General features: G+C 40.5%; 1 protein-coding gene across 1 annotated transcript; it reads left to right on the top strand.

Annotated features, from left to right (window-relative positions):
* Nucleotides 1-732: 732 nt before the first annotated feature.
* Nucleotides 733-2997, top strand: LOC147610048 (protopine O-dealkylase-like). The gene is made up of 3 exons (XM_086786964.1): nt 733-1304; nt 2064-2391; nt 2528-2997. Exons 1-3 carry the CDS (start codon nt 826-828, stop codon nt 2735-2737), a joined length of 1017 nt encoding a protein of 338 aa, XP_086643090.1. The 5' UTR covers nt 733-825; the 3' UTR covers nt 2738-2997.
* Nucleotides 2998-18955: the final 15958 nt, after the last annotated feature.

Raw genomic sequence — 18955 nt, 5'->3', positions numbered from 1 at the left:
GGGGATAGAATTGGAGTTAAAAAAAGGAACTTATTAACATATGATCATACTATCTACATGTTTACACTATATTTATGATGCAGGAAACTTGGCGTTTGAAATTTTTAATTTTTGATTAGGCCATATGTTTAAGTGCACGACTAATGGTGTGATGTTTCATTAGAAAAGCTCAATGCCAAATTCATTTACCAAGTGGGTAAGATTAGCCAATTTTAGTGAAAAAATGACTATTTTTTTGCTACAAAAAAATCTTCGAAGGTGATCCAAAGTAAGGACTCTTATTGTACAACCACCCTGACACGAGCATAATAATATTCTACTCCATGCCATACTAAGTGGATAGGTAATGTGAGAGCAAGGCATGACATAAATTTTCTAGTACTGGGGCCCGTTGTGGTACCAAGTTTGTCACCTCTCCATCAAGTTCGTCTATGGGTGTGAAAACGAAGGTTTGGGAAAAGATGGGTGTCTTTTAAATTGTCAAAAAATAGTGGCAATTCGATTAAACTATAAGGAAAATGCTTGTTCAAAATCACGTTTTTGTCATTCAACCCATGGTTAGAAGGATTCATGTTAGGTTCACAAACCCAAGCACTAACACGAACACGAACACGAACAAGAACACGAACGATCACACTCGTGTGAACATGTGCATCGTTGGGGTCCCTTGTGTGGTGCCAACATCTCAATCAAGTTGGGCGTGTGAAGTTGGGTTCCTTTGTGGTACGAAGTTTGTGTGCAACCACCGTCGAGCGAGGCAGGAGATAATCTCTCTCCATCTGCAACAAAAGACTGCTTGAGAAGCTATAGACTGCTTGAGAAGCTATGGGGAGAGCAGAGGCAGGAGATACTACTGAAAGCAAGCCAGTGGAGGTCATGGTGAGCCAAGGCATTTCTGAGCTACCTGCGCGCTTCATACTACCCCCGCAGTACCGCCCCGCCTTGGCCCACCCAATTCAAATCCCCTTGATCGACCTCGCCCAATTAGGCGACGCTGCAGAAGGGCGCCCACGGGCGCTGGACCAAATCCACAGGGCCTGCTGCGACTGGGGATTCTTCCAGGTGCTCAACCACGGGGTCTCCCTGCAGGCTCTGGACTCGCTGCGCGCCCACATCCAGGAGTTTCTGGCCCTGCCCACAGGTGTGAAATGCGGGCCCGGCCTTGTCAAGGGAGATGATGGGCAGGGCTTCGGCAGTGCGTTTGTGAACCCCCAAATCGGGACGGCTGAGTGGAGAGACTACCTCGTCCTGCACACGAACCCTCTCTCTAATCGCAATTACAGCAAATGGCCCTTCATGCTCAAGTATGGCCCTTCATCATCTGTTGCTCCTTGTTGATTATTTCCACAGGGGTTTTTCAAATGTATGGCTATGGAAATGTCCCAGTTTCTGCTTTCTCTGATGACATGTCAGTTTTCCAAATCTATGGTGTTTTTTGCAGCTGAATGCCAGTCTAGGCTTTTGGGCAGATAGCTTTTTATGACCCTTGTGGCCACATCAAATTACAGAGATGGTAGCGTACGCTCCCATGAACGAACGGAGGATGGGCTTTCCTTTTACATGGTGTTCTATCTAACTGAGGCAGTCTGCAGCCTGTGTTTTCTTTTGCATGCACAGCCAAGGCTTCTTTTTTTTTCTTTTTTTTTTGTTTTGATTGGCTCTCCTTTCTCTCTAGTTGAGGCAAGTCCTTTGATTTTAGTCACTTGTGTTCTCCAATCTATGGCGTTTTATGTGGTCCAATTATCTGCTTCCTTTGATTTTTTCCACAGAGGCTCTCCAATAAATGGTGTCTTTTGCAATTCAGACATTGAGTCTTAGTATGCCGTCTGTGTTTAAAATTTTAATTGGCCACATGGGTTCTTAAATCCATGGTGTTTTAATGCAGTTAAGCATCCGATTCCAGTATTCAGCCCTATACTTTCTTTGATTTCAGCCAGATAGGTTCTCCAATTGATGGTGTTTCATGGATGTAGGAAGCCCATGCTAGCATTCCGTTAGCCACATGAATGTGTTTAGTGATGCCACATTTAGGACTCACATCAGCCTGTTTGATGTCCTTGCAGGGATGACATAGAAACGGTCAGCGCAGAGATTTTGAGTCTATCAAGGCTTCTCCTGGCTATCTTTTCAGAGAATTTGCAGCTCTCCCCTTCCTATATTGAAGAAGCAATGGACGTGTTGCACCAGAAAATTGTCATTGCTCACTACCCTCCTTGCCCTCAACCAGACTTGGCGGCGGGCGCTTGCGAGCACTCCGATGTGGGCATTATTACTTGCGTGTGGCAGGTGACTGGAGACGTTGTTGGGTTGCAGGTTCGCAAGGATGGAAAATGGCATTCAGTTGAGCCCCTTCCCGGTGCAATTGTGGTCAATGTGGGCGATCAAGTAGAGGTAAGCCTCGCTTTGACCTACAAGTTTAAGGCCTGCTTATCATGGCTTGGAGTACATGAATTCAAAGCTATGCCTGCCTAGTTGAGGGATTTTTGACATGCATGAAACAAGGGGAATTTTGTGTTTGGATTGACAGATTCTTAGCAATGGGCTGTACAAGAGTGTACCTCACAGAGTTGTGTTGAACAGCTCCAAATCTCGGATTTCCGTGGTTGCTTTCCACAACCCCTCTGCCACCGCAGTGGTTTCTCCTGCTTCAACGCTCATTGACAGTGATCATCCAGCTAATTATGAACCAACCGCCTTCAACTCATATGCCGCAAAATTCGCTGTCAAGGCAGTGTAAAAGAAGCTTAGCATCTCTCTCTCTCTCTACTTTGCAAGACATGGTCACAACATTGTGAGCATTAATGCTCACTTCCAACCATGCTATGCTTATGACCATCTTATCCAATCTGCATCTGCTGTTGTTGATCCTCCACATACATGTGCCTTTACCTTAATCTCACTTCCACTTTTAAGTCTTTGTGCTGTCATTAACCTTGCAATCATATATAATTGTTCAAGGACTTCTAAGAAAATCAGCATATCAATCTAATTATTTGATTAGTTTCCGTGTTTACTGGACTGCCTCGCAAAGTGTTCATCAATGAGTGCTGAAAACCATAGCCACAGCCATTACTTTTGAGTGATGGTTTCTGCGCGTGTATCTAGAGGCAGCAGCTTTAGGGTTTCTATGTTTTTTTCTGCTCTTAAATGCCCTAGATCCAGATGAAAGAAAAAAGTGATTAGTACTAAATTGCTTAATTCAAAGCTGAAACAAATCTCGTATACTCAATGGCAAGTTCTCAATCAAAGTTTCAATTCTAAAATTATATATTCTTTCAAGGAAAAGGGCACATTCCTAATTTAGGTATTGTATTTTTTTAGAGAGAAGTGTGTTACATCTCCATCTACATCAAATTACGGTTTTAATACTTATATATTGCTTTATACATGAATATTGTTTGTGTGTTTTCAAGGAGACCCATTTCTAAAAGAATCTATCAAAGTTTCCAAAACACATCTCATATGCTAGATACCAAAGTGTTCAAATCAAAGATAAAAAAACAGATCTCATAAGCTAAATATTTCATGGTCTAGTAATTTTTCACCCATATAAAAGTGTGTATATATACACACACACAGACACACACACATATATATGTATATGTATATATACATATATATATACATACATACATACATATATATATATGTGTGTGCGTGTGTGTGTAATGTCTACAAGCTCAGTTGATTGCACATTTTTGTTGGTTTTGTTTTAATTTATCAAGTTTTAACATTGAAGGCAAGAATCCTTCTCTTGTTTTTATACATATCTTTCTTACCAGTTGCCTCATAACATTTTTGAATTTTCATGTTGTGCTTTTAGCTACATTCAAGTTTGTTTTTTTATAGGCTACCTTGCTTGTTAAATTTTACATAGAATTTAGTCACATTAGTATTTTTTACATTTAAATAAAAAACTAAGGCTAGTAAAATAGCATCGAAAACAGGTAAAATGCACAAAAATACAAGCATGGCTACATTTATTTTACCTCGATGGAATCATTTTCTCATACCAAAATTCAAAATTGAATAACATGTTTCAAAAATTTTCTTTATAGAAAAGATTATACTTTAAAAGGTGAATTTGGGCATGTTCTTGGATTCAACTATACATACATATATATATATATATATATATATATATATATATATATATATATATATATATATATTTTAAAGAATAAAGACCTAAGCATCTATAGTGATTACACATGGTCCAATATCTTTTCTCATGTCTTGTCGGGTGATTTTTTAAGTCTACTATAGGTTGGACTTAATTTGTTGAAAAGGCCAAGATTAGTTTTAACCAAGAAAAAAAGTGATTGGTTGAGAAAAAAGACATGGGCTATTATGTCACGTGTTCGAATTGTTATACTTGGTTTGGAGCCACCGAATGTGGGTAAAATAAATCGAGCTATCGCATATGGATTTTAGTGGCTTGGATGTGTTTTTCGAGCATACAATTGTGAGTATCACCCTTGTGTAGTTTGTATCCAAACTTATTTTTTAAATGAAATTAGAGCTATGCCAAAAGTATTAGTTAATGAAGAATTAATAAGAGAGTTAATGATTGAGTTTAGTGCATAAAATTTGTGCCTTCTTATTGCTTAAATTAATGAAATTAAATCAACCATAGTAGTGAAGATTTATTTGACTTTTATCAAAGTTTGTAGCCCTAGAGAATGATTTGGGTTTAATCCATATATGATTTTTTGTGCACATGAAAAATAATCACTTTCTTGTGTTTGGAATAATTTGATGAAATTGTACAAGAATGGTTAGAAATAAACCTTAGTAAACCTTGAGTAATTGGTTTAAGAACCAAAATGGTAGTTAGTTTAAATAAACTATGTGTAAATGAGCTATATACTTGGTGTTGGTGGAGAGAAAGAATAGTTCTCTCCTAGTTTTAAAAAATAAGAGAAAGAATAGTTCTCTCCTTGTTTTTTTAAAAACAAATTTACAATTCGTGAAGAAGAGAATGGAGAAAGATATTTTTTGTAGGGTACAAAAGTACCTTTTGTCTTGGAAATTGGGGAGTCCAAAGCATTTGTATGAGGTTCTCTTTGTCAATTTGCATTATCAAGGCTTGATGTGGCCTATGTATGCTTAAAATTTTAATATTTGCATCTCTGCAAGATTAACGGCATTGGGAAAAAACACATTTACCTCCTTTGGGAAGTGTGGGGCTCTAATATAGTAACACATGGATTATGGGGAGATCTAATTAAACTAGATGAAACCATGAGATAAAATGACACAAGGTGAAGGGGATTTAGTCAGCGAATTTAAAGTGAGGGAATAAATTGGTTATTTGCCATGGGGTTGATAGATTAAATTAAATAAAACCATGAGATAAAATGAGGCAAGGTGAAGGGAATTTATTTGGTGAATTTTTCAATTAAAACATTTGTTAATTAGACTTGAAAGTATTGGTGACCAAGCTGATCATAGAGTTATTATTGTGGGGCAAGGCGGTGTGAAGTGGCCATCGATACATGGTGAACTTGGTGCAAGGCGAGTCTAATATTGGTAAAAGAAGGTTCCTCACCTTATTATGAATATTCAAGGCTATAAGGAAGAGCTTTCCATTTTCCTAGGTAAATAATGTCTTTTTCCACAAGAGTTCCAAATATGTATATCATGTTATTACTTTTGAACATAATGAGGAGACTTTTTTATTATATGGTAATCTTTCCGGACTTTTGAATAAAATATCTTCTATCATGATTATCCATTGATTGTCCAATCATGGTATCTTGTGATAATAGTCTATTCTTCTTTTAAAATTGTTGAGATGCTTCATAAAGATAAATGTGATATTCTTTATTGGGCTCTTAAAAATATATTACAATTTAATAATAAAATTTTATTCATCTTCACTTAAGAATGCGTAACAAGTATGAATCATTTTTCTATGGTGATTTAAACTACTAGAATCATGGAGTTTTCTCTATTTATGGAGAAATGGGTGATCCAAATTTTCTTGAGAGATTAGGGATCAACAAATTGATATGAGTACTCATACCATGGATATGAAAGGATATGAGTACTCATACCATGGATATGAAAGGATCAAAAGACGTTGACCTTTACTCGTGAGAAAAAGCTCTTTTGTGAGTTTTTTCACACACGCTGCTCTCTCTTGATTTACACCCTCAAGTTCCTTGATTTTTGCTTGAGCCTGAAGAAGGCCTTGGTGTACACTAGCAAGGTTAACTTGGAGCGTATTCAACTGTGACAAGTAGAAGACTCTACTAGTGTCAGTTTTTGCTAATCTCTTGCAGTAGCTGAGCATCCCATTCTTACCATCTCCCACATATTGAATAAATGATGGTAAGTCTTTGAAAGTGGGTAGGTAATTCACTCTTGGGTCAGCTAGGTATAAATGCCCATCAACCCATAGATCCACATTAGTGTGCCACCCTTGTCTACATACGTTCCTCTCCTGTTCTGTGAGATGAACCTTGCCCAAAGTTGCATACTCTTCCAACACCCACACATGCAAATCCACCTTGCGTCAATGCAATGGCACATTAGTGTTTAGTGATTTCATGCAATGCCATGCCTAGAAGGAGTTGATAGTGGAAAAGAAGAGGGAGGCCCTAAGATCACAGTAGAGAGAGAGAGAGAGAGAGAGAGAGAGAGAGAGAGAGAGAGAGAGAGTTTGCATGCCAATAGCTCACAGTAGAGAGAGAAAGGGAGAGTTGAGAGTAGATGAGAGGATTGTAGAGAGAGGGATAGAGTGAGGCTATGCAGGCCAAGCTCACAGTAGAGAGATGAGTAGAGGGAGAGAGAGAATTGGTGTAATTTTGAGGGGAAAAAGAGATTGAAAAATGATTTTTTGGACATATATATGGGTTTGGGATAACTTTGAAAGCAAAAAAGTTCAAAAATGAGAGAATACCAAATTCACTATTCCCCCCCCCCCTTAGTTGCAAGATTGATGATGTGGAAAGTGATAAGAGATCTCTATCAAATATAGAGAAAAAGTGAGCAATAATATATTATTTAATGTAAGGTGTGTCCAATGATTTATAGACCTTTGAAAAGGTCACGTTCTCCTCAACTTTCTTAACTTTGCATGCAACACTAATCAAGTGGTTCTGGTTTTAACACAACTTAAACAATGTTGTGTTTAAATCATTTGAAATGTTGTAACACTCGACCACCAGAGAGTAGCAAAAGTATCACCCTGGGGAAGTGAAAATAAACCCAACCATCTCTAAAATAGCCTTTGAACTAGAGAGGAACCAAGCCAAAAGAGCCTTTGAGTTACCTAGCCAAGTTATAAATGAGGGGGGGTGATGGAATTGTTGTAACCTCGCACCCGACCACCTTACAATTGCCTAGAAATATGGCACCAAGGGGGGGGTGTTGAGAAATGTGGTGCCATGGAGCACAAGAAAGGTAGGGAGTGAGTCACATGAGCAAGAGAAGAAGCATGCACATTAGAAAAGAATAGACTAAGGGTACATTGGCAAAGGTGAATTTGTATGGTCATTTGTAAAATGTGAAGTCAAAGGTCAAAAAGGTAACACATGGAAAGTTCAAGAAGGCACATGTAGTGTGAGCATTTATGGACACATGGTTGGCACTAGGGTGCACACAAAGCATGGATTGGATCCCTTCCCAAGGCTATAAATATGGGTGTATGGAACTTGATTATTGTAATGAGATTATTGAGTTTATGTCCTTATTATTGTGTGATTCAATTAATCTCTAGCATAATCTTGTATTAGTATTTTTCTCAAGATTCACCATGGATTTGATTGCTTGCTATGAGCCACCCTAGATCAATGCTCTTTCAACACAATCCTCAGTGCACCGAGATGCCTTAGTAGAGGGTATGTCAGGCTGCAATTCCTTGTGCCATCCACATTAAGTACATAGACCTTCCATTTTTGAAAACCCTCTCAGACTAACAAGGGGGTTATCCTAGACCAAACAATATCTCAGATTCTACCAAAGACTATGTCTCTCAAATACAAGTTCTTAATAGAGTCCTAAAGGTTAGACTAAATCTATGTAAAAGAAAGCTGACTCACATGTCTAATTCTACTCAAGGTGGCACAGCCACATTGTTGGTAGATCTTTTCTGATAACGAGTCTCAAAATCCATCTCTTACATAAGAAAGTTGATTCACATGTCTAGTTCTACTCAAGGCATCAGCCACCTTCTTGGTAGATCCTTTTGTCAAAGTTAAACTCTTTGTTAAAGCTTAGCCTTCAACAAGGAATACACAAAGGAACAGAGGGCACGGCGCACACCACACCCTTCAACAAGATACACACACAAGATACACACACACACACGACTCTCATTGGAAGCATTACACAGAGATTGAGAGAGAGAGAAAGAGAAAAAGGAGAGAAACTAATTCTTGATTCTTGATGTCTCACACACCACACACTTACTTCCTTCCATGATTACAAGAAGGCTATGCCTTTAGAAAGACTTCTAGGTGACTCTTCATATTCAAAATGACTCTTGACCTTTCGATTCCTAAGTAACTATTCAAATCCTAATCGACTCTTCAAATCCCAACCTAAATGACACTTTCGAGACGACAACTTAAATGACATCATTGACGACACTTTTAATGACAACTTGAATGACACTTTTGATGATGATAATTTTATGACACTATAAATGACACTTTTCTGCATCGCTACACACTAGCACGCCTGAGGGAACAGTTGCAAAGCAATTGAGAATCCACTTCTCCCTTGATAGAGAATCAGATGCCTTATCCAAAGCTTGATTATGCTCGTTGTGCCGGTTCCGCATCTCCCGGTAGTACATCCGATTCTTTGCCGGTATGCCTCCATCAGATTGCGTCAACCTTGCTAGAAGTCATCTACCTGAATCTGCCTCAGACAATCCACCTTCCACTTCCATCTCCGAAGAAGAGTAATCCTCCTCATCGTCCATTTTGAAACCTCACTACATCTGAGTTAACAACATCTGTGATGTGCGATGCGTCTTCTTCATCTCTGCAGCCCTTGCTTGACTTCGACCACCCAACCGCCTACTATAACTCGCCATGCAAATGCTTCAATGCTTCTGCCTTCTAACCTCCACCAACTTGCCTAATTCAGCACACACCTCCGCTAATAGGAGAAAATAGGACACCCGCCGTTGATCGCCAAGTGTTAAAGCTTAGTCTTCAACAAGGAATACACAAAGGAACAGAGGGCACGGCGCACACCACACCCTTCAACAAGATACACACACACACACACGACTCTCATTGGAAGCATTACACAGAGATTGAGAGAGAGAGAAAGAGAAAAAGGAGAGAAACTGATTCTTGATTCTTGATGTCTCACACACCTTACACTTACGTCCTTCCACGATTACAAGAAGGCTATGCCTTTAAAAAGACTTCTAGGCGACTCTTCATATTCAAAATGACTCTTGACCTTTTGATTCCTAAGTAACTATTCAAATCCTAACCGACTCTTCAAATCCCAAGCTAAATGACACTTCCAACGACGACTTAAATGACATCATTGACGACACTTCTAATGACAACTTGAATGACACTTTTGATGACAACTCAGATGACAATTCTGATGACAGTTTTATGACACTGTAAATGACACTTTTTTGCACCGCTACACACTCTTGCATAAGCTTAAACCAACGACCAACAAGCTTTTCTCTCCCTCTCAAAAGTACTTTAGAAAAGAGTTATCCACATAGCCAATAGTCTCTCCACTTATTTAAACATGAATCACAACATAAAGCTCTTTCTCATGGGTTGGCCATTTAATTTATTCATCAATTAGCTTTTCACTCTAAAAAGCAACAGACCTACCATCATGGAATAATATAATTGCTCCACTAGCATAATCATGAGAATTCATTTCAACCACAAAGGTGTACTTGGATTCATAATTTGGAGTGTAGAAGTTGAAGTGGCTTCATTCTTCAACTAATTGAAACATTTATCCAACTCTTGAGTCTATTCCATAACTTGTACTTATTAGCTATCTCTCCTCTCTCTCTCTGTGCCATCTCTCTAATTCCCCTTCTTGAAAAGATGCAGGGGGGAAGAGAGCTTGAGCTCTTGCAAGCACACACACACACTCACAAAACCCTAATAGAGAACACACAAGGTGAGAGGCTGAAAATCTTCTTCTTCTCAACTCAACACTCAACACACCATATACAAGAATAAGAGTACACACAATATGAAAGGTACTCAACCAAATACATACACGGGTTCTCTATAGTGTGAACCCGACTAAATGAGCTGGCGCTATAACTATGCCAGTCTCTAGAATGGCTGTCACACAGCCTGTCATCCCACTGGCCGCATATCACCCAAGATCTCACCAACCATGCCAGTGGTGTAAGTGTGGGGCCTATCCCCTAGGCGGGTCATCAGTGGCCACCGCCTCACTAGACGAGCTCGATATCACTATACATACACGGGTTCTCTATAGTGTGAACCCGAATAAATGAGCTGGCGCTATAACTATGCCAGTCTCTAGAATGGCTGTCACACAGCCTGTCATCCCACTGGCCGCATATCACCCAAGATCTCACCAACCATGCCAGTGGTGTAAGTGTGGGGCCTATCCCCCAGGCGGGTCATCAGTGGCCACCGCCTCACTAGACGAGCTCGATATCTCAACACTCCCCCTCGAGCTCAACTCCATCTCATGTACACCAAGCGAAGCCCTGAATTTGCGGAGCTTCTCTGTACCCAATGCTTTGGTGAAGATGTCAGCTCCCTGATCCTCTGTGCTGACATAAACAAGGTCAAGGTCTCCTGCCAAGACCTTCTCTCTGATGCAGTGGTAGTGGACCTCTATGTGCTTCGTATGAGCATGAAAGACTGGGTTCCTGGCCAACTGTATACTGCTAATGTTGTCACAGAAAATGACAACTTGTCTATCCACTGATAGACCCAAATCTGCAAGTAGCTTTCTCAACCAAGCTACCTCACATGCTGCCATAGCAGCTCCTCTGTACTCGGCCTCTGTACTCGATAGAGTAACCGTAGGCTGCTTCTTGCTGCTCCAAGTAACAGCAGCACTTCCCAAAGAAAACATGAATCCACTGGTAGATCTTCTATCTGAGATACTACCAGCCCAATCAGCATCTGTGTACCCATGTACACATATCTCTGTCCCAGTCTCATAGAATAGTCCACAATGTAAAGTAGACTTCACATACCTCAGTATGCGTCTCACTGCATCCAAATGCGGTTTTCGTGGAACCTGCATAAACTGACTCACCAACCCAACAGCATAGCTCAAATCTGGTCTGGTGATCGTCATGTAGATCAAACTTCCTACTATGCTCCTGTACATAGTAGGATCCTCCAAGATCTCTCCTGAATCTGCACTCAACTTGCCATTCTGATCCAATGGCATAGAATTAGGCTTATAGCCTGTCATACCATACTTGGACAACATGTCCAAGCCATACTGTCTCTGCAGTAATCCAATACCATGTGGTGACCTAATCACCTCAATGCCCAAGAAATATCTGAGCTCCCCCAGATCCTTCATCTCAAACTTCTGTCTAAGCAAGATCTTTACATCAAAGATCTCTGCATCATGGTCCCCCGTAATGATCAAGTCATCTACATAGATGACAACAAGCACAACTCCTCTATCACCATGTCTCACATACAAAGAGAAATCTGCATTGGCTACATGAAAGCCAATAGTGACAAGATATTCAAAAATTTTGTCAAACCATGCTCTTGGTGCTTGCTTTAAGCCATACAAGGCATTCTTCAACTTGCAAACATGCTCGGGGTGACCCACATCCTCATAACCAGGTGGCTGCAACATATACACCTCTTCTTGCAAATCCCCATGCAAGAATGCATTCTTTATATCCATCTGATGTAAAGACCATTGCTTTGATGTTGTGCAGACACTGTGTGTACTACAAAGAGGTCTTACAGGTGCTATTGGGTGTATGTATGCAAGTTGAGTTGATTGGTTGTGACAGTTTGGGTGTAGCATGTACCGCTGTAGAGAATACAACACTTTATGCAATTCAAACAAGAGTGCTATTTTTGGTGAGTTTGTGTTGCAGAGCAGCAGACAAGATGTCAAATGATGAAATTAACCAGATTGTTACTACAGAGAAGCTTGACAAGAAGAACTTCCATGATTGGAGGTTTAGATTAACAAGTTTTCTGATGGGAAAAGGCTATTGGGACTACATTGAAGGTGAACATGAGAAGGCACTAGAGATATCGGAGATTAATCTAACTGTTGCCTGCAGATAATCAAGGAGCAAGAAAATTCATATATTGGCTTTCTATTAGTATACAAGACACTATGAGTGGGCATATAATACAAGATTCCAAGTCACCCAAGGAGGCATGGGACACCTTGGTGAAGTATGAAACTAACACTAGGGCACAAAAGATTCAGTTGAAGAATGAGCTTCATACTATGGAGAAGAAAAATATGTATGTGAATGATTATGCCTTGAAGATCAAGGGCATTGTGGAATCCCTTGCATCTATTGGTATTTCTATTGATGATGATGATAAGGTGGAAGTATGTGTATGTGATCTTAGGCCACAATATAAGGCATTCAAGACATCTATTTAGACTTGGGAGAGCATTCCCAACTTTATAGATTTAGTGTCAATGCTGATCATTGAAGAAAAGAGTTTGGGTAAAAACCAATCTTCACAAAACAAAGGTAGTTCGAAGAAACAGGTTTTCTACACAAGTGCAAGGCCGTGGCCAAATAGGTAATCAAAATTATAGTTAGCAATAGTAATAGTCCCAAGATTCACAACAACAACACACAGGTGGAAGAAGAGACCAGTTTAGAGGCATGGGGAGTCAAAGAGGTCATGGTAATTGGCAAAGGCAGCATAATGATACACGAGGGTGTTTTAACTGTGGTAAGCTTGGACATGTATAGGTAGATTGCTATAAGAAAAAGAATGACATGCGAAATGGAGAAGTGCAACAAAATAACTATGCGTCCTCTAGTAGAAATAATGAGGATAATGAGAGGTTGTTTGTTATGCAACACGTAGTTAATGTTGTGTCTGGAAATAATGTAGCAGCACGTGAGGATGATGTATAGTATGTTGATTCAGGTGCTTCGTGTTGAGATATCGAGCTCATCTAGTGAGGCGGTGGACATTGATGACCCGCCTAGGGGATAGGCCCCACACTTACACCACTGGCATGGTTGGTGAGATCATGGGTGATATGCAGCCAGTGGGATGACAGGCTGTGTGAGAGCCATTCTAGAGACTGGCATAGTTATAGCGCCAGCTCATTTAGTTGAGTTCACACTATAGAGAATCCTAGTATGTATTTGGTTGAGTACCTTTCATATTGTGTGTACTCTTATCTTTGTATATGGTGTGTTGAGTGTTGTGTGAAGAAGAAGAAGATTTTCAGCCTCTCACCTTGTGTGTTCTCTTTTAGGGTTTTGTGAGTGTGTGTGTGCTTTTGCAAGAGCTCAAGCTCTCTTCTTCCCTGCATCTTTTCATGGTATCAGAGCTTGGTTCATGCTAAGGGTTGAGCGCAAGTAAGGGAAGCCAGGAAGCGGTACGAGGGTAACATTTACTCTTCCCTATTTGTGTTAGTGACTACACCCTTGTTGGGAGCTCTACGGGAGGCATCGGCAAACGATCTCTGATTGAGGAGCTTTCTTCGCTTGCGGGAGTAAAGTTATAGGGCAACTATATTGTCCTATTAGACTTAATTTTTTGGGGCGAAAAAGCATTTCAGGCACGTTAGGACCTCTGTTTTTCGGAAAGTAGGTGATTTCGAGCACTGCGGGTAAGTCATCATCGATTCTCTGCAGAACTCTGTTTTAAGAACTACAGGAAGACAGATTGGTTGTGCAGACATTATGTGTGCTGCAAGAAGGAGGTCAATAGTTGCCATTGGGTGTATGTATGCACATTGAGGTCACTGGTTGTGACATTTGAGTGTAATACATTGAGGTCACTAGTTTGTGACATTTGAGTGTAATGCAGTACCGCTGCAGAAAATACAGCAGTTTGTGTAGGACAAACCAGAGTGTTGTTTCTGGTAAATTTATGTGTCTGGCAAGATGTCAAATGATGGCATAAACCAGATTGTTGCTAAGAAGCTTGATAAGAATAACTTCCATGCTTCGAGGTTCAGGTTGAAAAAATTCCTGATGGGAAAGGGTTACTGGGACTACATAGAAGGTGAGAACGACGAAGAGGCACCGGAGATACCGGAGATCAATCTGACTATTGCAGATGTGAAAGAGTTCAAGGATTGGAACTAGGGAGCCAGAAAAGTTATGTATTGGCTCTCTATCAGTATACATGACACCATGATTGGGCACATACAAGATGCCAAGTCCCCAAGGAGGCGTGGGACACCTTGGTAAAACTCTATGAAATGAATACCAAGGCACGAAAGATACAGTTGAAGAATGAACTTCATACTGTGGAGAAAAAGAGTATGTCTGTGAATGACTATGCATTGAAGATCAAGGGTATTGTGGAATCCCTTGCATCTATTGGTGTTTCAGTAGATGATGATGATAAGGTGAAAGTCTGTACGTGGTCTCAGGCCACAATATAAGGCGTTCAAGACGTCTATTTTCAGACTCAGGAAAACATTTCCAATTTCACAAATTTGGTGTCTATGTTGATTATAGAAGAGAAGGGCTTGGGTGAAGACCAACATTCCACACAAAACAAAAACAATTCAGAGCAACAAGCCTTCTACACAAGTTCAGGAAGAGGACGAGGTAGAGGAGGCCGTGGACGCAGCCAAGGAGGTGGCCGACAGGTAATCAGAATTATGGCCAGCAGCAGCAGCAACAACAACAGTCTCGGAATTCACAACAACACGTAGGTGGAAGAGGCCAATTCAGAGGTAGGGGGAGTCAAAGATGGAAATTGGCAAAGACAGTATAACGATACACGTGGATGCTTTTATTGTGACATGTGCAGGCAGATTGTTATAAGAAGCAGGCGGACATGCAAAATAGGAAATTGCAGCAAAATAACTATGCATCCTCGAGCAAAAATAATGAGGATAATGAAAGGTTGTTTGTATGCAGCATGTTGTTAATGCCATGTCTGAAAATGTTAAAGCAGCACATAAAGATGATGTATGGTACGTTGATTCAGGTGCTTCAAAATGGTGGGGAGTGGTTCAAGGAGATGAAAACCTTGAAAGACCAGGTTTTCTGGAAACAAGGGATGACACTGCTCATCCAAATGCCTATGTTGAAGATGTGCCATTGTCTATGCAGGATGGCAAAGTGAAGTACCTTGCATATGTACTTCATATGTTACAAACATAACAAAGAATCTGGTTTTAGTTGGCTAGATGATTGAGAAAGGTTTGTAGGTTTGGTTTAACCTTGATGGTTGTTATGTTGAAGACTTTAAAGACAAGTGCAGGTTGGTTGCAAAAGGCAACAAAGTGGGCAGAATGTTTACATTGAATGTAAACATGCCTGAAGTGAGTGCTGCGATGTTTGCAAATGGTTCAGGAATTGCTGCAGACACATACATTTGGCATAAAATAATTGGACATGTGAATGTGCAGAGAATGAAGTCTATGTAGACTAAAGGAATTGTGACAGGGCTACCAAAGTTTAAAGTTGAAGGTATGCAGAAAATATGTGAAGCATGCCAATTTGGTAAGCAAACAAAACATGTATTTTCACGTGACAGAAATGTGAGTAGAAATGCACTAGATGTTGTGCATTCAGATGTATGGGGTCCTACGAAGACCATGTCTATGGGGGAGGCTGCAGGTATTATGTGATGTTTATTGATGACCACACAAGGAAAGTGTGGGTATACTTCATGAAGGAGAAGGGTGAGTTATTCACTCATTTTCAGAATTTCAGAGTTATGGGGTTGAAAAGCAAACAGGGAAATATGTAAAGTGCCTAAGGTCAGATGGAGTGGGAGAGTACTTCTCTAATGAGTTCTCTGAATTTTTGAAGAAGAATGGTATTCGGAGACAGTTTACATGCAAATACACTCCGCAACAAAATGGAGTTGCTAGAAAAACAAGCACATTGCTGGAGATTGCACGAGCATTGATGGGAGAGAAGAATATGCTACATAGCTATTGGGCTGAGGCTGTGTCTATAGTAGTTTACATCATGAAGAGGACTCCAACTGTAGCCATACACTCCAGAGGAGAGGTTTACTGGCAGAAAACCTGATTTGTCTCATCTCAAAGTCTTTGGATGCATTGCATATGTGCATGTGCTAGATGAGCTCAGAACTAAGCTGGATCCAAAAGCTGAAAAATGTGTGTTTATTGGGTATTCCCTTGAGCAAAAGGGATACAGGTGTTATAACCCTGCTACACGTGAGTTGAGGGTAAGCAGGGATGTTGTTTTTGATGAGATGAGCAACTGGTATTATGCTGAAAAAGAAGCTGTTGGGACTGATGTGAGTGGAAATGTGGTTGCACAGAATGCAAGTTAGCCAATCACAGTCTTTGAGTGGACCAGGAGAGTCCTCATCTAGTGGTTCAGTTGATAGACCATGTAGTGGCAGGCTACATCATAATACTTGTCCTGCAAATGTGATTAGTAGATCACATAGGCAAAGAGAAAGTGGTTGAGCCCCTTAGTATGCCTGACATTTCTGTAGGGCATTCTCATGTTGATGGAGAGTCTAATGGCTCAGATATGAGCCTTGATGAGGAGCTTGGGATCCCAGCTATATGAGAACACTTGGTGTAAACAAGGCTATGGAAGCCATGAATGCAAAGCTGCAAAGATTTGGGAGAGTGAAGAATCCTGTGCCATACATGGCAAAAGTTGTGCAGGTTGTAGAGCCCACATGCATTGATGAGGCTATTGGAAATGTGTGTTGGGAGAAAGCTATGGATGAGGAGATGGATGCACTATATGAAAATGAGACTTGGGATTTAGTGCAATTGCCTGAAGGCAAGAAAGCCATTGGATGCAAGTGGTGTACAAAGTAAAACATAACAGTGATGGAAGCATAGCAGGTACAAGGCTAGATTGGTAGCCAAAGGATATGCGCAGACATATGGCATTGATTATGAGAAAACTTTCAGCCGAGTTACCAAGATGGCAACAGTGAGAGTTGTGATAGCAGTGGCTGCATCAAAGCAATGGTCTTTACATTAGATGGATGTAAAGAATGCATTCTTGCATGGGGATTTGCAGGAAGAGGTGTATATGTTGAAGCCACCTGGTTATGAGGATGTGAGTCACCCCGAGCATGTTTCAGGTTGAAGAAAGCCTTGTATGGCTTAAAATAAGCACCAAGAGCATGGTCTGACAAGATTTTTGAATATCTTGTCACTATTAGCTTTCATGTAGCCAATGCAAATTTCTCGCTGTATGTGAGACACAGTGATAGAGGGGTTGTGCTTGTTGTCATCTATGTAGATGACCTGATCATTACGGGGGACCATGATGCAGAGATCTTTGATGTAAAGATCTTGCTTAGACAGAAGTTTGAGATGAAGGATTTGGGGGAGCTCAGAGGTGATTAGGTCACCACATGGTATTAGATTACTGCAGAGACAGTATGGCTTGGACATGTTGTCCAAGTATGGTATGACAGGCTGTAAGCCTATCTCAGTGCCATTGAATCAGAATGGCAAGTTGAGTGTGCAGATTCAGGAGAGATTTTGGAGGATCCTACTATGTATAAGTGCATAGTAGGAAGCTTGATCTACATGACGATCACCAGGCCAGATTTGAGCTATGCTGTTGGGTTGGTGAGTCAGTTTATGCAAGTTCCTTGAAACCCGCATTTGGATGCATTAAGACGCATACTGAGGTATGTGAGGTCTACTTTGCATTATGGACTATTTTATGAAACTGGGACAGAGACATGTGTACATGGGTACACAAATGCTGATTGGGCTGGTAGTATCTCAGATAGAAGATTTACTAGTGGCTTCATGTTTTCTTTAGGGAGTGCTGCTGTGAGACGGAGCAGCAAGAAGCAGCCTACGGTTGCTTTATCCCAGTACAGAGGCCAAGTACAGAGGTGCTGCTATGGCAACATGTGAGGTAGCTTGGTTGAGAAAGCTACTTGCAGATTTGGGTCTATCAGCAGAGGTGCTGCTATGGCAGCACCTCGGTTGAGTACCTTTCATATTGTGTGTACTCTTATCTTTATATATGGTGTGTTGAGTGTTGTGTGAAGAAGAAGAAGATTTTCAGCCTCTCATCTTGTGTGTTCTCTTTTAGGGTTTTGTGAGTGCGTGTGTGCTTGCAAGAGCTCAAGCTCTCTTCTCCCCTACATCTTTTCATCAAACCATATGACAAGTCATGGTGAGTGGTTCAAGGAAATGAAGTCTTGAAAGACCAGGTTTTGTTGAAATAGGGGATGACATTGCTCATCCGATATGTTGGAGATGTGTCATTGTCTATGCAGGATGGTAAGGTGAAGGACCTTACAAATGTACTTCATGTTTTAAACATGAAGTGGGCAACAGAGGGGGTAGAATGTTTACAATGAATGTAAATATGCCTGAAGTGAGTGCTGTAATGTTTGCAAATGGTTTAGGAGTTGTTTTAGATACAGACATTTGGCATAAGATAATTGGGTATATAAATGTGCAAACAATGAAGTCTAATATAGACTAAAGAAATTGTGACAGGGCTACCTAAGTTTAAGATTAATGGTATGAAAAAAGTATGTGAAGCATGTCGATTTGGAAAGAAAACAAAGCATGTATTTCCACATGATAGAAATGTGAGTAGGAATGTACTAGATGTTGTGCATTTAGATGTATGGGGTCCTGCAAAAACTATGTCCATGGGTGGGCCTACAGCTATTATGTAACATTTATTGATGACCGCACGAGGAAAGTGTGGATGTATTTCATAAAGGAGAAGAGTGAAGTTTTCACTCATGCTCAAAATTTCAGAGCGACGGTTGAAAAACAGAGACAGGGAAGCATGTGAAGTGCCTAAGGTCAGATGGAGGGGAAGAATGGC

The sequence above is a fragment of the Cibotium barometz genome, chromosome 50 (genome assembly GCF_041138505.1).
Source record: "Cibotium barometz isolate CiBa-2024 chromosome 50, ASM4113850v1, whole genome shotgun sequence".
NCBI classification, from domain to species: Eukaryota; Viridiplantae; Streptophyta; class Polypodiopsida; order Cyatheales; family Cibotiaceae; genus Cibotium; species Cibotium barometz.
The sequence above is the reverse complement of the archived record's forward strand: the minus strand, read 5'-3'. Positions and strand labels throughout refer to the sequence as shown.